Source organism: Tachypleus tridentatus, chromosome 7, assembly GCF_004210375.1.
Source record: "Tachypleus tridentatus isolate NWPU-2018 chromosome 7, ASM421037v1, whole genome shotgun sequence".
NCBI classification, from domain to species: domain Eukaryota; kingdom Metazoa; phylum Arthropoda; class Merostomata; order Xiphosura; family Limulidae; genus Tachypleus; species Tachypleus tridentatus.
This window is the reverse complement of record NC_134831.1, coordinates 134215165-134237292: the sequence shown is the minus strand read 5'-3', so window position 1 is coordinate 134237292 and position 22128 is coordinate 134215165. Positions and strand designations below refer to the sequence as shown.

The window sequence follows — 22128 nt, the reverse complement described above, 5'->3', positions numbered from 1 at the left end:
ACATGTTAGAAACTTGGAGCTATTGTCTAACTGTTGAAGGCTTTACATTAAAACATGGTGTCCATGTATTTGTCTACATTAAAAAATTTGTACAATCAATGAATCACTGAGCTAAAAAAAAAGCACATTAAGGCAGTATATTCCTTTCAGGACATAACCTTTAATAACATTAAGTGATTTTCTGTGTATTTCAAAAGGGTTAATTGTCTTGTATAAAGAGTTTTTGTACTTCCAGCGAAAGTGATATTGCTTTGTTATTTTTTGCAACAAAAGTCTATACGAAATATTGCAGTTAACATATAGATACAAAATGACCGAGTTATAAAATGGTAATTGTTATTCAGTGTAGTTAGTATTGTTACTTATTTTCTGTGTTTTAGGAATATGGTCTCTCTCTGGAAAACTGAGTACTTGTCATAATTTAAAAACACTAAATTAATAACCAAATCAACCTACCTCTTACAGGCTTTAAACTACCAGCCACCACATATAATAAATCATTTTAGTTGATGACCATGAAGGTTCTCTCCATTATTTTTACTGATAAATATACAAAGCTAAACAGCTTTGAAGCAATACGTGAATAACTAAATAAGAAATACAAAGAATTAATCTTTTATAATTATATTTTTCAGTTAGAAAAAATTTCAACCATATTTGTATCTTTGTGATTACACCACTTTTATTCAGACCAATATTGTAAAAAAATCACATGGTACTCTTTTATGAGATATATGCTTGATAACCTATCTATACATACTGTGCGTTCACAATAACCTGGCTCTCCCTTGCCAACTGACTCTCCGATGTAATGCCCCTAATGAAAAAGAGTAAAAGAAAATTGTTACACACATATGATTATTCTAGAATTGCATTAAAACAAAAACAATCAGTCGTGATACTTTTGAATTATAAATACAGAGGGCAAAGATGGAGTTTATTAATATGCAATAATTTAAAACTAGAAAAAAACAACAAATGTCACATCAAGGATAACAACTAAATAATAAAATAATTTAAGACAAAAATATTTACTATAGCTACCATTTGGATTTTTCTTGCCCATAAATGTATTTTTATAGATACTTACTTCAAAACACAGAATAGCTATCTTCCTTGCATGTTTTCTTATGAGATTTGCATGCCACTAGTCTCAAGGCAACTTCCACCTAATTTTACATATTTTAACATGAAATGAGCTGTTGTATGACAACAGTATTATGTAACAAAAGCCCTCCACCACTAGGAGGGTGACACAACCTCCACGCACAATAATTCTTCTTATTCTCTTGCACTTACAACCTCATTGTACAATTAGACAAGACAAAAAAAAATTTGCAAAACATGTAAAGAGGTATCTTTCAGAAATATGTTTTTAGGTATGGAAAATGAAAATCTCTGAAACATTATGCACTTCCTAATACAAAATTGCTAAAATCCCATACTGAAGTGGTGGAGGGACCAGTGCAAATTTTACCTACATGAGTTACCTTCAGAAAGCACCTGAAGGGAAGCCCATGGAATATAACACCCAATAGCATCTCATTTAAACCAAGGTATATTCTTTGCCCATAATGTAAGGGGAAACAAACAAATAAGCCTTCTAAACAGCAGAAACAGGTGGAATGAAGACATTAATGTCAGAAGCAATTAAATAGCCAATAATGTAGTGTGATTGTGGTGTGTTCAGGTGTATCTTCTGTCCTCACCTCAACTCTACTGAACAGACACTAGCTACAGGAGGAAAGCACACTAATTATGTGCTATATTTTTAGCAAATAGTGTGTTCACCTTGACTTTAATGAACAAGCTCTGACACAATAAATATACGTTATGATAACCTGCACTACACTAATAGTGCCCTCATCTCCCCACTTCTCATCATACTGTGCTAAACCCAACTGATTCTCCATGGTACACAACTTGAGTGGCTAGAAACTAATAAGTTATAAGGGTCTCTCATGTTCCACTTAAAGAAAGAGGAGGAAAATTCATGTTTGGGAGGCCTACAGAAATATTCAGATTTCCATCCTTCTTCCAAACAAAAAGGTATTTTACTGAAGACAGTGGAATGGGTGACTGCAAATCCCTATTTCTAAAAAGCCAATAATGAAAGCCAAAGAAATGAGCAAAACATTTCCCAGATGTTGGCTTTTTCATGACAGTCCATGTAATAGTTACTGTCTGTATTGGGCAAATAAGTAAATTTGTATACCACAAGGATGGTAGTATTTTCTGTTATCCTGATTCAATATCAACTTTTAGTAAGTATATCCTGGGAGGCTATACTAGTCACCTAGTGGTAACTGATGAAATTAAAAGGGATCCACAAAAACAAATTGTATGCATTCTTCTCAAAGACAATGGGATGATTGAAGAATGGTGACTGGTGGAGTTCAAAATCAAGAAGAAGACAAAACAACCAGATGATATAGATAATGAGAGATGGAAGTGTGGAGAGTCATTCACATGCTCACTTGGACAATTTCATCCAAGTGCCAAGAAAGATGAGAAGCAAGAGAATGAAAAAGGTGATAAATCAAATGCAAAAAAATGTGAAATAGCATGAAGACCTTCACATCCAATGATGAATATACAAACCAGAGGAGTCAAAGCACCTATCCGGTAAGTGTAGAAGGAGAAGTTTGAAGGTAAGAACATAGAAAATACTGAAGGACACAGGCAAAAACCAAGGAAAGGATCATACCTGAGAATGAAATTCATAAAGAAACTGAAACATGAAGATCAATTGATGAATGGTAAAACACTATCAAAAGCAAATTATGTTAAATCTGTAGTCCAGAAAACCAACTCCAACTGAGTAGAAAGAATGTTGGCCAACATGACAGGAGTAGGAGGCATACTAAGCATGTGGTAATTAACAACATATTGAACAATAGTTTCAATGTCACTGACAGTTCATGAGACTCCAAAAAGTCATAACAGAAATAATACCTATGTTTGTAATATCATTCACTCATACAAGAATAAGTACAAGCAATAAAAATATTTTTGAAAAATATAAATATAATATAGAAATAGCAATGGCAAAAAGTATAAAAACAAAGCAGTGATGATTACACAAAACCATACAAAAATACTTACATAAGTAGCCAAAATTTTCCAAAAAACATTTTATCTGCAACTAAATGTTGAATTCCTTTCATTTGAACAAATTAACTTGTGGATAAAAACATTTATACTGAATAATGCTATAAAGTTTTACAATGGCTACTTTCCATAAGTTTGTAATACTGACTCAGTGGTTAGTTGTGTTCAGATTTTTGCATGGTTTTGTGTCTTCATTCTTACCTTGTTTCTGTACTGTTTGGCATTGTCATCTCCAGATCATTTCTTTTTAATGTTTTTTTACTGCTTGTTTAATCATTTTTAAACAATGCCAATGAATAATTTATTATGAATAAGAGTTACTATAAATCACTGCAAAAACTTTAAGTATTGGTAGTCTAGTCCTTCTGATGCTAGAAGCAGAATAATCAGCAGAACATTTAAATGTGATGCTACTTGCCAGTTCTTTACTCGAGTGATGTTTTTTAGCCAAACTGAAGGTCTTAATACTTTTGAAACCTCAAAAACCTAAATTAGGTGTTTATAAAAGTTAATTAGATTGTTAGAAAAAGAGACTTAAGATTATTATGAGCAATATATAATATGTGTTGGCCATTTTCTCCTGGCTCATACCTAGATACTAAGCACTACCATGCTTAGTGATAAGTTGCTGTCATTTGAGAATCCTTGATGATAAAGCTTTTGAAACAAAAGTTAAAAAAATAAAAACCAAAGTTTTGTTAACTAATGCAAATCCAATTAAGATGACCTCAGAGTAAAAATATTGAATGCACCTGCTCATTGCAATGGAAAGGAAAAGAATGAAGTTACCAACATGTGCAACTGCACAAGAAAATGTTGTGGCTCTTCTATTGGCAGAGGGCATTTTTTGCATGATGACATCATCATGCATCAGTGCAGTTCATGTTAAAATACCTGGAATTAGGAGGGAGTTATCTTAAGGCTAGTGACATGTAAGCTTCATAGACAGATGTATGAGGAAGATAACTATTCCATGTGAAGTGGTAAGTTACCTCAAAAAATGTTTTAACCTTATTAGCAGGAATAATAGACATCTGTGATTCAAGAACATTCTAGAATGTAATGAACAGTTTGACAAAACCATAAGTAAGTTTTATTTCTTTTGGCATGTTGTGTATAATAAATAAAACTGTCAGTTGATAACCTTAGAATGTGGTAAAATGAGATCATAAATGAATTATAGGATCATCAAAAGTGAAACTGATGAATTGATTTACATGTTAATTACACTTTGTAGTTCAGATACATGAATATTTCTTGTTCACCAAGAATTCTTCAAATTATTCAGATGTATAGATTTTTTTAGATAATGTAGTTTAGACAACAGAGGTTGGGTCTGAGACCAGGCTAAATAGTTTTTTTCTAGTTACATATTGTTCTGGATCATTTCTATTTTGTGTCACATGTACTTTAACATGGATAAAAGTGTTACAGATATGCACAGCAATATACAGTGATCGTTTCATTAACAGATCAAGTAACATATTGAGGTGTATCCTTTCTTTTTGTTTTCGTATGTGTAAAACACAAAGCTACACAGTGGGCTATATATGATGTATCCACCACAAGTACTTAAACCCAGATTTTAGCAGTGTCAGCTACTGAGAGGCCTATCTTCATTTTACTGGAATGACTAACTGCATAGAGAGTTATGGCATTAAAGAATTTTGTATATAATACCATTATCTCTTAGCCTAGATAAAACACTGACAATGCTCAAAGTATACATTTTTAACAAGTTAACTGTATTTTAATATAACTAAATAAGTCATAAAATAATAATTACAATTACTCAAATGTCTTTGAAATGCATTTTTACATAATATAAATGCATAATAATACAATTGTGAGTAACTTTAACATTCAAACATACTTTATCTAAGATACTAATACTTCATATACGTGCAGTCTATGCTTATATTCAGTTTTCAAACATTTTTATAAAGTGATGGAAATACCTGATAATGAACTGTAACTATAACAGTATTCTCTAATATAAAGGTAGTGCACGTACAGTATAATTAAAGTTTAGCTTTTCTGTAATGTATAGGAAATGGAAGCATCTATCAAAGGTTCTGGAAATTCTGAGTAAATACTCAAGTGTCTTGGTTGTATTGTAAAAGTGTATAGCAACCATTGATAAATCTATAAGACCACAATATGATTATCCATTGAATCTTCATCACAGAGGTTCAGTCATGGTTTACTGCATTATACAGTAACAACTCAGCTAAATATTAATACTTTAGAAAATGCAGCTCATATCTTTAATTCTTTACTTTTGGAGAAGTATATTTTTGTTAATTATTTCAGTATAAAAAGAGCAGTAGTTTCTATAAATCAATTTATAAAAATTCATGAACTACTTATTATATAACAAAAAACAAACTTCATCATAACACTGAACTTTCTGTGTTTCAAGTGTAAGCATTTACAAAAACAAATTGTTTATTCAAACATTTATTACATCCAGTTTAAAACAACTTCCTAATTAATGAAAAGAGCAAATGGTTTAACAGGTAAAACAAAGACGTGCATATGAAAGGATAGTAGAACTTCTCCATGTATCAACCAAACTGACAAAACTTACATCATGCAAAGGATAACAAGTTGCATATGTTCCTTCATTCAAAAGTTGCATGATTCCTGCATAAATAGAAATTACTGCATTAATACGTTAATAGAGACATAAATACCTAATTCCATTATGTTTTTATTATTTATTAAAGTCTTACATATATTAGTAAATTATAAATCATTCAAATTGCATTTAAGCTTATACTTCCAATCCAAAAGTATGAATCCTATTATACAGTGTCATAATAGTACAAGATTTAGATCTCAATATATTTCACACTGTTAGTTTAATTTTTTCATGACTTTTTTTTGCTTTAACCTTTTTTGCAGTCACATACTGTAATTGCCAGTGTAAGTAGTTATAAAGGCTATCCAAGAGGTTGTTGATTATTTTAAACTACATTTTCTCCATGTGGCTTCTGAAACTTAGGAACTAAGATATTGTTTTCTTTATGGCTTATGGCTAATGAAATGGTATCTTAATACCAAAAAGCATTAACTGCTATGATATACAACCAAAAAAGTGTAACATAAATGATTCACACTAGAGACTTTTACTGAGCCAGCAAAGAATGACATATAAAAAAAATCTTGCTATTACTATATCAAATAATGACCCAAAAATCAAATGATACTATAAAATTATTAAAAATATATTATCTTTTTGTTTTATAAAATGGTTATGTTGCTTTATGAACAAAGTTACAATAACTGAAAGTGAACTAATGTTTTGATACAGTTTATTATTATTTTCTTGATATTGGTAAATAGTTCAGATTTTAATAAATTTAAAAAGTGTCATTTCACGTTTTAAAAAAAAAAATTGTTAATGTAGCTCCATTTCACGTTTTTGAATTCTGTTCCAATGAACTGTTTTTATATTTTTTTTATTTTCTTACTTTTAATTAATAGTTTTTCTTTAGCTTTGTTTTACTGTCATTCTGTACTGTTTAAACCTTAAGATTCTTTCTAGTGTAACATTCATTTTTTCATGTATTATTTCTCTTTGCAGCAATCATAATTTGAAAAAGTGTTTGCTCAAAAAATTAAGGAAATAAAAAATAAAACTAAATTTAAGGCAATTTATTGCCAAAAAATGTTTATATGTATATATACATAAACAGACTAAAAACATTCAGATTCACTTGTAAAGTTAGTACCACTAGTAAAGTTAATTCACTAGTACCTCCACACAGACTATAAATATATATATATACAGGTATTTATAGTCTGTGTGGAGGTACTAGTGAACCTGAATGTTTTTTTCTTCTACATGTAACACAAAATGTACATGAGTGGTGGTGTTATAGAGAAGCAAGAGCGACAATTGTCCATCTAAAGTTTTTTCTACCATTTTATGGCATGTTTTTTTTTTGTATAGTAGATGACAACCACATAATATCCAACTATAACAGGCATTCCCTTTAACCCTACTTTTTTATACTAACGGTACTACTGCACTAAATATTTATTTAATTGAATAATCCTTAAAATAACATTATTTACCAATCTACTTTTAAAAGGCCTTATTATCCCCCCCCAAAAAAAAAGTCAGCTAGATATGCTAGAATGGTCAAAACCCTCTCAAACCTTTCCAAGGTATGTGAGTACTTTGGAACTTCAAAACTCAATAGAAGGTACTTTTTGAAACCCAAAATTGGCTCAGTGTAACTTAGCATGCTAAAATATTGGGGTTATAATCACTCTCTTTAAAATTACACATGAGTATAAGGTGTTTTGTTTTGCCCTCCTAAATATTTGGTGTTGCCACTGCTATTAAATACTATACATGCTCTATAAGTCTAAAATTTCAATGCTTAATTATGCAGCTCACAAAGTTGTACTCAAAACTGTGTTTATTTTAGATGTAATTATTAAACATTTCCATACTATATCTACAGTTCATTTTAATTGTATTATTTATTTAGTTATTATTTTAAACAAGTGTCAAGAAGAATGTTTAAAATATATACTATTTTACCTTTTTTAGCACCAGCATCTTCTTCATACTCTGTTTTTATTAACACCTCCCATATAACGTGGATTCGCTGAGTTGGTGTTAGAAACGATTCTTCATCATTTATAAAAAATCTGATAAAACAGTAAAAATATCTTACTGTCAACTTAAGCATCAAAGCATATATGTCTTCATATAAAAATTATCACATCATACAAGTTGAAATTTCGATTTCTCATTCGTAATTATGTGTGAATCTTGATGAAAATTTGCATATAAAATAGGGTTCTTAAGTTTTAGTATTACAAGATTTCTAATACAATATGAAAACGTTTTATGACTAGCTAGTTTGCAATAATGTATAATTGTAATAAAAATTAATTAATTCTGTATTAGAATTGAAAACTTTTGATTAATTATACTTTTAAATCTGTTAAAACAAGCCCCTAACCACTATACTGTTCACTTCAGTGGATAGGAATATTCACTCTCCTGTGTTATATCATATCCTTTTATTGTAAATTGTATCTTATACTCGAACTTATATCATGGAGCAAGAGGTGGCTTATTGGTTAGAATTCTCATGCCATGGACCTAAGAATTTGCTTAATATGGTTTGTTGCCACAAAAATGCACTCAATATCATAGTGATATGAGTGAACTATCAAAGTGATGGTCGTGTGATGGCCCAAGAATTCATAATGTATGTTCATGAAAAGATGTCTTTCTACTAGTTTATCAGTTTAATTTAGAAATGGGTATGCACAAGTAGCCTTTTGTGAGTTTTGCACAAATATTCTGAAATAAATAAACTAAAATCATCTTATTTATGGTGTAACATGTTGACACATTATAATTTGTTATTTGGTACATGAAATAAATAGCTTCTGAAAATTGAAAGAAATTAGGGTGTATATAATAACAGTACAAAAACACTAGAGTTCATAAGGATGTAAGTTTTTGATTTTTACATGTAAGCCACATGAAGCTGGGATCCAAAAACTGCAGAGTAAGTAGAATGTGAGAAAGTTTATTCTATAAACATTTAATATAAAAAAGGGTAGCAAACAAAAATAGAAATATTTGTGCTGATTTATGTTCAACTTTTAAAACTTGTATACCCAGGAAAAAAAATCAAAAGTATGTACAAAATAGTCATTTCAAAATACGGGGGACCATATGGTAGCAATCAGTAAGCAATAGGTCAAAGAAAAATAGATTGTTATTCAATTATTTATAAAAAATAACAAGTTCTCCAACTACATTTTCGTGGTCATCTAAAGACTGATGAGGTAATAAAGAATTTAAACTTTCCAACATGGAAATGAGAAACAGGTCATCTCTGAAATTGGATTATAGCATACAAAACAAATGACTTGAATGAAACAGAGAAAGAAAAAGTACTAAAAGAAAGATTTATCTATCAAATGTGATGCCAGGTGTATGGCACATTTATAACTGAAGTACAGTTATAGAAGGAAGCACAAGAAGCAGTGACAATTTGCTTTAATGGACAGTGGAGATAGCATAAAAAAGTTAACAATCCACGATAATAAAATGTCTTTCAGAATAATGAAACAAGACAAATAAAAGACAATGTGAATGATAAAAATCACTTTGAAGTTTATCTGTTTTCTAAACACTAGATGGAACAGATACAGCATATGTGATTGAGTCAACCCTCAGAGTTAAAGACACCAGACACGTCTGCTATAAAAGCAAAAATTTTTTTTAAATAAATTTCTAAAGTATAATTTAAAAGTTTTGAATAGGTCAGTAATACAATTTAGATGAAGGTTCAGTATAATTAAAGCAAATTAAGAGTTTCTCTCAAATATATGAAATGTGGATATGGTATTCTAAGATACTGGGTGGGGGGGATAACATCTTCTACCTAGCACATCAACAAGATGGCAGACAGCAGGAAACCTCTTAGGAGATTAGCTGTGAATAAAGGCTTAGCCAAATAAAAAGTCATGGACCAAATGTTGCAATGTCACAGATGACGAGTTGGATCATTCTGGTGGTGCACATGTCCTAATCAAATGACTTGCATGTCCTGAGAAGGGACCTGAAGAGCATATTAGAGGCATCTTAAATCCTCCATTATTTTACCCCCACTGACTTGTGGGTGAGACCATGAACTCAGAAGATTACAGGAAGGACACTTCTACAGAGAAATTTGTTAACAACATGCCAAGCCAGCATGTTGATATTAGGCCAAATTCCCATCAATAAATGAAATAAACAAAAGAAAGGCTGTAATGCTGGAAATCTTAAAAAGCAAAAGGCACAGACAGCTTTTATTTCAGAGAAGATATCTCTTAATGATGTGTTATGATTAAACCTGAAAGGGAGTCATTGAGCCCAAAGAGCAAAAAGTAGTACTGCTAAATTTATTTCATGTAAATACAACACAAGAACAATCAGAGCTGAAGATGATTTAGAAAGACTGACCAAGGATATAATAAACATTTTTTGGGATGTTGTCAGACTAATAAGCAAATCAGAGCACAATGGAGAAGGACACAATAAACTGATAGGAGGCACTCTGATCTATGAAGTCAGAAAACAGAAGAGAACACAAATGCATGAAGTACAACATTCATGATATATCCAAGATTAAAAAACTACACTGAAAAGTTTGAAACACAACTCCAGATAAAACAGGTGTATACACTGATCAAGACCATACTTATGAATAGATAGATCAATTCTATGGGAAAATAGAAAATGCCATTCAAAATGAAAAGTACAAATATTACATTATTATGGGAGACTTCAATGTGAAGATCGAGAACAAAAATAAGAATAAAAATTCCAGATGTATTTTGGATTGGCGAGATAAATGAAAGAGGCTAATACAGTTTGTGCAAGCCAAATACCTGATCATAACAAGCACATATTTGAAAATGCCAAGAATAAATGTTGGACATAGGAGTTATATAATGGAAACATAAAGAACTAGTCATTTTACTAACCTCTACAAAAACACCATTAAGAATTAGACAGTCATAACAGAAGTGGTTATTGGAAGTGACCACAATATGGTGAGAGGGAAACTGAAACTGGATAAGAGACTGGTGCATCAGAATCCAGAGAAACTAATATACAAATGCTAGAGAGAAACAAGGAGACATCCCAAATACAACTAAAAATAGACTTGAAGTGCTTAGTGAGGAACATCAATGCCAGAAACTCTAATTATAATCTTACAGGAAGAAATGAGGAAGGTACAAGACATGGCAGCAAGTTTCTGGGAAAACAGAACAGATGCTGTTAAGGACACGGAAGAACTAAATACAAAAAGAAAAGAGTTAAGAAAAAAAGAGAACAAAACAGCAAGAGAAAGGGTGTAATATGCCAAATTGAACAAAACTGTCAAAAAGAAAAGGGCAGGAGTAAGACACAAAAGAAAAAAAAAAGATCAAATCAATATTAGAGAAAGGCAGTGGACCAAAGGAGATTTACAAACATGGATTCAAAAGAAAAATTACAAAAAACAAAGAAGTCATCAAGGGAGATCACATCAGAAGGGACAGAAGTGTAAGAAACTTGTTCCAACTTCTACAAGGATTTGTACCAGCCAACACTCACTGATCAGACAAACATAGTAAAAACAAGCCCAAACACAGATCAGGTACCACCAATAATAGAGCATAAAGTGGAAAGGGGAATGAAATAAACGAAGAAGAGAAAAGCACTGGGGATAGATGAAATACAGCTTTTAAGAAAAATACTACCCACATGTTGTTTTCAAGAAAAGTGTCCCCAAAAATGTAAACAACATACATGGCATTCTACTGTCACATATGTATAAAATATTTACATGAATTTTTCAAGCCAGAATAGAAAATATATTAGATGAGAATCAACCAAGCTTTAGAATAGGATTCTCTACTATTGACCACCTACATGCATTAAATCAGATTATTGAAAAATCAAATTAATTTATTCTACCAACTTGCATCACATTATGAAAAGGCATTTGACTCAGTTGAGCACTATACCATCTTTGAAGCTCTGTGAAAACATGGAATAAACAGAGTATATATACACATTCTTGAAGACATCTACACTGATGCAATAACAAGAATCCACCTGGACAACCATGTATCACACAACTTCTTGATTGGCAAAGGCGTAAGACAAAGAGACCCTATATCATCTGAGCTACTTCCAGCAACATTACAGAAAATTTTTAAATGATCAAAACTAGAGAAACATGGCATCAATATAGATGGAGAAAAACTAATAGATGTCAAGTTTGCAGATGATGTGGCTTTATTTACAGAGAACATACAACAGATGGATCATCAATTCCTCACGCTGAATGAAGAAAACACAGAAATCAGCCTTAAAATACATAATGGAAAAACAAGGTACATAAGAAACTTAGATGACAACTGTGAAATGAAATTAGAAAAAAAGAAACTACTGAAATACCTCAGACAAACAACCTACATGAAAAATATAACAAAAGAGGAAATAACTATGAGAATAAGAGCTGTTTGGGAAGTACCAAGAGAGTTTTCAAGATGAAAAACTACCAATAACCATTAAACAAAGAGTATTTGACCACTGTGTTTAACAAGCCTTGACATATGGATGTAAAATGTGGACAATCACTAAATTGTTTAGCTCAAGACTGCAGGCAACTCAAAGAGCAGTGGAGAGATAGATACTGAAGATCAAGCTCCAGGAACAAATTCTATGCTCAGAGATAAGAAAAAATAATGGGATCAGAGACACCTCCAGGTATATTGCACAATCAAAATGGAAATGGACCAAATATATCACTCAATTAAAAGACAACAAATGGATGAAAAGAATCACAGAATGGTAGCCCCCGTCTTTTCTGTTTTGAAGAGAAAATAAGGTATTAACCTAGTAGCCCTCTTCTGAACTTTTTCCAACAGTTCAATGCCCTTTCTAAAGTAATGTTCCCAAGATTGAACACAAATACTATAATGTCATCAGCACAGCAAATATAATTAATACATTTACTAGTCCTACATCTTTGTCACTGATGTAAATCTCAATTAACAAAGGTCCTAACACTGAGTTCTGAGGTACCACACTTGTGACTTTAATCCAGTTTGACTGACTACCATTTATAAAAACCCTCTACTTACTTCCAACTAGCCAGTTTTCTGAGATCCAGTAAGCCAATCTTATACCCCACACCTACAGAGATGAATTTTTTCATAAGCCTTTTATGTGGCACCTTGTGAAATGTACTTTGAAAATATAAAAAATTCACACTCACACCCTCATATACATAACCAGTAACCTGTTCAAAAAAATGTCAAAATATTAATATAACTAGATTTTTTTGTTATTCAAACCATGCTAACTAACCAACAAGTTTTAAAACATTGCAAAAGAATCTTTTATCAGATTTTCCAAACTTTCCTACAATGATACAAGTCTAATGGACCTGTAAATATTGGAACAATTTTTACTTCCTCCCTTGAAATGAGGAATCATATTAATCAATTTCTTATCTTCTGGCATCTCTCCACTATTAATGGCTCATTTATCCAATCTTTAATTTTTTTCAAACCCCTGGATAAAATATTATTTGGCCCAGAAGCTTTATCATTTTTTAACTTCTCAATTTTTTCTTAATAAGCCTAAAATGAATATGATTACCTCATTCAGTACGTTTTCCATCTAGAAACTTGTCAGACTAAAGAATGTTGCTTAAATATTCACTGGTAAAAGCAGAATTTGTACAGAAGTTCTGGTAGTGATTGGCCATATACTATATATAGAGTTAGTGAACAAACAACTATACAATTTTGCTTTTAAATATATATATGTATTTATATAATGTTTGTTTGTTTCCCTTTTTAGTGTTGAAGTTCCTCAGTGGGACAATTGTAAGTTTATGGACTTACAACACTAAAATCCAAGGTTCCATTCTCTGTGGTAGACAGAGTGCAGAAAAGTTATTGTGTAATTTTGTTTCAACAAACAAACATTAAATGCTGAAGAAAATTAAATGATACACAAAATATGTTAAGAACATAAAAGAATTAAGCATTCACTTACTCCTCTTGATGACTTCTTTTAAAAGCACATGAAAAATATCGAGGTTCATCAGGAATTACTTTATTGTTATATATAAAGGGATTTTCTCTTTCAAAACACCAAAGAGAACTACAAAACTTTTCACTTTTTACCTCCTCTGCTTCCTGTAAAAAAAGTATGACATATACATTGAGCCCTTATTTTTTGGAAGAAAAAATTATGAAGTGTATTAGAAGCTTAGTGTACAAATTCTAATAAGTCTATTTTACTGAAAGTTATCACAGTACAAGAGATTTTCAGATATTGTACTCATAAAATTATATCTTAAAACAGAATAATCTTTAATGCATTTTACTTCTGTTATTTTCAGAAAAACAAATAATATTAATGAACAAATAATCCCTGGCTAGGTTAGCTTTACCAAACGTTTATAATATATTTATTCTTAAATTATTACCAGTGAATTACTACTTCTTGTCTTTCTTACACTAGCATTACAATATATTTTTTTGATAAACTTAATGTGTATTAAAATCCAAATAGGTGTAAAATGATTTATTTTGTATTTTAAGCTACATAATCAATTCACGTTTTTGCAAGTGTTAATGGCCATTATCATTCTTCTATTCAGTCAGTCATAAAGAAGTTGGGAGATACAAAATTTATTATCTTAAAATATAAGAGAAATCAAAATAAGAGAATACTTGTTTTAACACAATTTCTTATAAATCTAAATGGTACATTTTAAGTTTACTCTGGCATTTTGCAATTCATGCAATCACAAATTATATACTGAACACAAGTTTAAATCATTCTATCAATTTGCTTCTGATATTAAACTTACGGAACAAAAAGTGGGAAATTTTCATCCATATTTTTAGGTTTATTTTACTTTATTGAAAGTTAACCTTCATTATGTTCTGTAAACATCCATGTGATAGTGAGAAAGTCACAAAATTAAGTCTGTTATCACGTAAATATACCTCTGTATTTGCTAATTTCTTTGTCCTTTAAGAAATATCACAGTTGAACAAATTGTTCATTACATCCTTCCAGATACATTCAAGTAAAGGTTTTAAATTTACATCCAAGTGTTCTGTATGTGACTACGACATCCTTGTAAATTTGGTGTACAAAGGTAATCATCATTCATTAATGATTTTGTTTAAATACAGGTTATTATAATAACTGTCCCATAAAGGCTCAAACCAGCTTGATACTGTATCTGTAACTACTCTTAGTTCTCTTTTTATATGTTATTTGGAACAGTAATTGACATAGATAATTTAAGTACTGTGGAATATCATATAAGGATCATCCTGCCTTGAAAGTGTAGAATTACTCTATTCTTGATCCAACTGTTGTCTTGAATGAACAGTTTTAGGAAGCCTTCCTTTTATCCCAACAGCAAGTTTGAGTTTGAACAAACAGCCATCCAGCTTGGTCTTAGAATATACACATACCATGCAAATACTACCTTACTCTTCAGTAGCATAGATCTCATATTTATAAAAGTTTAAAACTTTTATAAGTTCTTATTTGCAGTTATTCTTTGTAGCTTGACCAGTCAAGGAAGTAAATTATCCATTGTTTAATGGAACAGCTGCATTGTGTCCTACCCAAGTTTGTATGAACAGAAAATACCTTGCAACTTTCACAAGGAGCAGAAGTAATTTCTCATTATCTCACCCTTATTCTGTGTGGTGAGCTATAGACTGTGAGCTCTTAGTAGAATCCTAAAAATATAAATATATAGGAGCAATTCTGGCAAAATACAGAAATACAAAAACTAAAAGAATTTCTGAGCAAAATAAAAGACCAAGCAGCACATTATCATTCATATTTTGAGAAATATATAATACCTCTGTTGACTGGTGAAAGGCGAAAATTATGGCACTTAATAATTATAAGTCACAAATAATTGACTTATTATTATTATTACACAATTTTTACTTATTGTGTAAAAACATATACCTGTGTTTTTAGTAAGGGGTATATACTATATATAGTTGAACATGTTACAACAATAGGAAATATACATTAATTGACTAAACCATGGTAAGATATATGGTATTTGCATACCGCACAGTTTCTTCTGGAATCCTTTCTTTTCATAGCAGAGATTGCAGGTTAGAATAGCTCTCCAACAGTTGGAAAATCAATACAGTACAATCTTTCAAATATTCTTTTCAAAAAGAGATAACAAATTGCTCCTGAACATATCAGTCTGGATAGTATTTTCTGCATCTAATGTTTTTGGTTTTTGACAATGCTAACACAAGGTAATACCATACAATTAGGAAGACACAGTGCATACACTGCAGTGAAGTTGCATAAAGTATGGGATCATTTACCTTGGATGAAAGCATTTTACATATATTTGCATCATGGTTGAGATATATGGTTCTTGATTAACTCGCACTGAAAAGAACAATCAGGTGGTAAAAATCTTACTCCAATTGGCAAACATGACAAATGGAGTTTAAAGCTGCTCCAGAAGGAATTGTGTTATTTAATATTAATGTTTCACAAACAGTAATAAGGTGAACTGAAAAGTGTGTTAACACTGTTTTCATATTTCTTTTTGCAAATTAATTAGATATATATAAGTGTTTGCTTACATGTATACATTTGTTAAGTGGTCCTCAACTTCTGATAAATATAATAAATAAGCAAAAATGCTCAAAATATGCTCTTACATATAATTTATAAATGTGAAGATTTTCAATTTTGATGGTAACAACAAAGTATTAAAAATTCCCAAGATTTTGTGCAAGAAATGATAGCCTAAGAATTTTCTAATCTAATATATCTAATAAAAAGAACAAAGGCCACACATAATATACATATTCTAACTTTGGCATCTACAATGTGTGTGGGATTATTCCTTTACAAATTATTCAGGTAGCACTTTTCTCTGAACAACATAAAAGTGAAACCTCACTTTCAGTTTCATATTATAATTCCATGTGCTATATGGTGGTAGCCCTTCTAGGGAATTTTTTCTATTTTCCTAGTTAAGTGAATTGAGTACCTGATAACATATGGAGATGATTTCACTCAAGATGGTTTAATTCTTCAAAACCTAAGCTGCAAAATTTTTTCATTGAAAACAACAGCACAGTAAACAATTCAATGCATTCTGTAGGCTACTGCTCAAAAGAAATTAAAGCATGCCATATGGTGTGTTTTGCAATAGTTTGTCAGTTTACAATTGCACCATATGGCACATTCAACAATTGCCTGTAAGTTTACAATCACACAATAGGGGTTAATGGTACACTCGACAAGTCTTTTGTTCATTCATCTTCCTGGCATCCTTAAAAAAATTTCACCCCAAACTTTATAAACATTTATTATAACTATTCTTCCTTGGCAAATTGTTAATACTTAAAGCATTAATTTATAAGAATGATTATTTATACAAACTGATGAAATTTACCTCTAATGAATTATTCCAAAGTAAAGAGAAAGCAGGAAATAATTTTAGTTATCCTATTAAAAAACTCTTCTTCTTAAGGTTCTTGTCAAATGAGTAATAAAATGGATCATGTTCTTCCATTTATCATTCACACTTTTTCAGTGTTTTTCCAACTTTTTTATCTGTATGCTTGGTTATGTGTACTCCAAAACCATTTAGATTTTCATCAGGATATTTCAGTTTTATATAAATTTTCTTCTTTCCAGATCTTTATACCATAATTATAATATTTCAAAATCCCTCTCAATTTTTATATAATGTTTTAAATCAATAGCCATTTTTAAAATATTAATATTACTCTTAAGATCTCAATGTTAATTATTAGATTATGTTGGGAATGACAATTATTTGAAAACTTCTTGAGAATTAAAACATGTTTTTTTTTTATTATAGAAGTAACAACCTCCTCTTTAATCCTTAAATGGTAGCTGTCATAAATTGATGCTACCTACAAAATTCCTGCTGTTTAAGGGTTAAACAATATTGCATATAACAAAAAAATGTTATTCCTTCTAAAATTTCATTTATTACAAAACTTATTAAACTCAAAATACAATTCTACTTAATCTCATTTTATAACAAAGAAATATATTCTTGACAACAGCCCTAATGAACTGTTTTCCTTCAATTATGTAAACTTCAAATATTAAAATATTGTTTTCAAAAGTGTTCACTATTTAGGTAAAAAGTACAAAACAGTAAGCACCTGTAAATGAGTTAAAATGTTGTATCTTGCTGATAGAGTAGCTCTCTGTAAGTGTTTTGGGATTTTCATATTCATAGAATTCTGTTCTCTTCTTTTCTTTTGCAGGAAAAAGCAAAATATCAGAATTTATTTTTTGTATAAATATTTCCGGAAAAAATTAAGTATTTCTTGTTAATAAGGGATAAGCAATATTTATCATAAACACTTTTTTTTTTTTCATTTTACGAGCCTTTGTCCTTATGTAAAAGTACTTTTCATGAATGAAGAAATCAGTAAGGCTTAAGAAATTACAAGTTAAAATCTTGTTTTGGAAATTTTTTTTTCACTTCTGAAGATAAGAAATTTTGGAGAAAACCTATAGCATATATCAATGCTAGTATGTGGGTAGACCTGTAACTGATATTGATCACATGCATGACCAGTATTTTCAAAATGATCCTACACAAGAACAAAGAAAAGAATCAATCACTATGAATGATAAATTAATTTTGGTTGTTTTGCAACATCTAAATATAAGTGTAGTTTCAATGGCAATAAGAACACTATAATAATATACTTTATATTATATTATTTTCTTTTTTGGTTTTGAAAATATAAAGGTTTTACTATGTAAAACAAATATGTGACACATACCTTAAGAGGTATTTTAATATTCATCAGTTCTGCATAACGAGTAATAAAGTCCCAGGGAGAATGAATTTTTAGAAAATATGTCTTACCATCTTGTGAAAGCTTAAAAATAACAACAGTAATAAAATAATTAATAACAGCTTCATATCTTTTAACAGATTCAACCTATGTTTAAATTATCAAATAATGTAACAAATACTAATATATTATGATTTAAAACATTTTATATCTTCACACAGTAAACATACATCATACTTTGTATTTTCTTATTATTCAATTTGAAAGTGTTATTTACTGCACTGATATATTAATATCAGTATAAGTTCTAATCACATAAAGTACCTTTGTGTTTAACTACAAATAAACTAACAATAAAACAGCATGAACAGCAAATTAACTTCAGACTTTTACACATATATTACTATGCAAAATTACTATTTGTGTTGAAGAAACTATAGCAATAGAATACTGTGCAAAGTACTCTAATAATGAAAGTTAAAATTCTCCATTATGAAACAAGTTTATGTGGATAAAAATTCTGGCATTTCCATGTATTTGCTTTAGTTCAACTTTCATCTGTGAAAGAAACACAGAATTTCAAGCAAAGAGGAAGTTTCAAGTTTCTTCAAGGTGTAAGATTTAGAAAGAAGTTCCACTTAAAGTAACCTTCAGAGATATTAAAATTTCAAAATCTTTGTGTTAATAAACTTTCCATAGTTTTTTAATATAATTTCTAGTTTATTTGATCATCAAGATTCTTCACGTACAGAAAAATAGAAATTATTGTTTGACCATGTTTAGTAAACTTTTTATATTACATGAGTATTGTGTCTACATATCTCCATGTTTTACCATTAAAACGTTTTACACAGAACTGGCATGAAACAACAAGGAACATTCCTCCTATCTTGAGATGCACACTTGTTCAAGGGTAAGAATCTGTTTTGATGATGATCAGATATTTATAAAACAACTTTGAATTTATTTTTCAGGATTTCTCAAAAGCCGCAATACTAGAACTGTAGCTGATGCTAAGTGTTTTCTCTTTATTTTCACAAATAACTATACATTGCTAATTGTTTTGCTTAATAAAATGTCTTTCTTTCTTTTTTACGATCATTTTCAACAAAACCTATGGGATACAGTAACCACTGGAAAATTGTGCAAACATTTCTGATTTCTTTATCATGTGTCATGTAATGACAAATTTTATAAATTTAAAATACTGAGGCTGTAATTTGTGTTTAACCATTTTCTGATAGGATGAGAAAAAGTGAACACAGTTTAAAGGGTTTGTTAATTTTCTATAGTTAGAAAAAATAGGTTTTGTTTCCTCTCTAGTTTTGAGAATGCTACTGGTTTCTTATTCTATTTCAAACTTAATAGTTCTGTAAAGGTTGTTATTCTTCTATAAAAAGTCTTAAAATCATTTGTATTGTATGGATAAACAAAAAACATAATCCTTCCATATGAAAGCCAGGGAGTTTCCTTCAAATTCAGATCCATTATAGGAAGCAATTCATTTTCAAAATACTGTAAAAGCCATTATACATAATTAGGAATAAATGGTTTCTTATAACAAATTTATGGTTTTGTAAGTTTTTCTGTTAAGGTAGATACCAGTTAAGAGATGTTTCAAATTCTACTTAATCGATAGAAGTAAATGCAGCTGGTTAGTCTGACTTAAATAAAATCAATCTTTTTGAAGATTTAATGGTTGGCATGAAAACTGATGTAATTAGTTGAAAGCTTCTTTTATTTTACTTTTGTAAATAAAAAACACGTCAAATAATTAGTAATTGCTCATGGTGGTCTGCAGTGGATTTTCCTAACAAAGAGGTTGGTACATGTTGAATTTGGTTTAAAATTTTTTTTATACAAATAAGGACTTAGCCACTCTTCTGGAAAGAAAATGTAATATTACTAATAATCTGATACAATCATACAATCAACAAAAAACATATACATTTATTCCAAACTAACATTTGTATTGCTCCATGTGATAAGTGAAAATAAACAATTTTATCAAAACAATAATGATACTTAAATCAAAAATTATTTTTCTTCCATGCCAATTCATGTTTAGCATAAACAGATGTTTCAAATAAAAATGTGGTATTTTGATACTTAGGCATATTTATCTGAAAAGCCAGGTAGAACAGTGAACAGTTTAAATCACTATTATTTACTTAGAAAAAATGGTCATTTTTTGAAGTACTTCAAACAATAAACTATTATCTACACTATATAAAACTTAAAAAAATAATTCTATCTTAGTATAAAATTGGACCTTCATCAATCTCTGTGTATAGTACTAAAACTTGTAGAAAAAACTTTCATTTAATGTTTTTTTTTACTGTTGTAAGCCTTTAATACATTTACACTTTAAATATAAAAAAATGACTTATTTTCAAAAATCAAACAATGTCTACATTAAAAACTACATTCTCAACCATTTGGTTTGTCATTTTCCAACTCTCATTTTATCTGCTACCAAATGACAAAATTAGAGTTCAACATGGAACACTGACTGGCTGCTGACAAAACATTTAATAAACTTACTTACATAATTAAAGCACAGACTAATTTAAATATGAACATAGTTACCATAAGAAAGCTTTAAGTATCAACTAATGTCAGTAATTTTGTTTCTCTATGAGAATAACACTACAATTACTTTTAATGGGGTATAAGCTGGCATCTTGCATTAACAAACTTATTAAATGAATATCTTACAATAAACATTTTTGATAAAAATCAAGCAAAGAGTGAATTTTCTACAGCAATATTTAAAATCTAATCATAAAAGCTATTATATATCCTATTTTAAATAATGTAGTACTTTCCATAATTGGAATTAATATAGGTCATTAAAATTGTTGTTAGTAAAATATGTTTAGAGAAATTGACAAATACTTTTCATGAATCAAATTAATCTATTTACATCAAATTAGAGCTTTTTTCATCAAATTTGAAAAAATTGTGATTAACTTCTTTTCTACAACCTCAAGTTTACACTTAAATGAGTAAGTAATTTTAAAGACATACAGATTTGTCCTCTAGTTCAAGTTCTAGTCCTTCTTCTTTAAGGTTTCCTTCAAAGATTCTCCTTTTCTCTTCTTTTTGTGGATCTGACAAGTCCTTATAAACTAAAATAAAATCAATCTTACGTTTTCCATCTCTAAAATACAGTGTACTTCGACCAAACATACTCTTTTGTTCATTTTGACTAGAGGTTGAAAAGGTTTCTTCCACCTCTTCCTGTATAAATATACAATAAAACATAATTCTAAATGAAGTCAGAAATAGTACCATTAAGCATCATGTTAACAGGGCACTGAGCCTATTGCAAAAATTTAAAAAGAATACTTATTAAAGAAGTCTAAAATTGCTAACAGTTATAACTATGTGTAAATATATTATACAACAGCTAGTGGTGGTAAATAAATATCTGAAACTTTCATTAACTAATAATGATTTATTGATATGTAAAATATTAGCATATAATTTAAATTACTGTAGACTTGTTCTTATCACACAATAAGTACCCCACTGAAACAGTGGTAAGTCTCTGAGTTTATAATGCTAAAATAAGGGGTTCGATTCCCCTCAGTGGACACAGCAAATAGC

The 22128-nt window shown here is 29.9% G+C and overlaps 1 protein-coding gene across 1 annotated transcript in view; it reads right to left on the bottom strand.

The window, feature by feature from the left end:
- Positions 1-21733, bottom strand: part of LOC143257814 (anoctamin-5-like) — a 75965-nt gene extending 54232 nt beyond the window's left edge. Inside the window, exons 1-7 of the mRNA XM_076516843.1 lie at positions 21547-21733; positions 18502-18600; positions 13703-13845; positions 12781-12885; positions 7670-7779; positions 5702-5757; positions 761-817 (exon numbers count right to left, since the gene is read on the bottom strand). Of these exons, the coding sequence (XP_076372958.1) occupies positions 761-817; positions 5702-5757; positions 7670-7779; positions 12781-12885; positions 13703-13845; positions 18502-18600; positions 21547-21708 (732 nt within the window). The 5' untranslated portion in view covers positions 21709-21733. The remainder of the gene's footprint in view (positions 1-760; positions 818-5701; positions 5758-7669; positions 7780-12780; positions 12886-13702; positions 13846-18501; positions 18601-21546) is intronic.
- Positions 21734-22128: the final 395 nt, after the last annotated feature.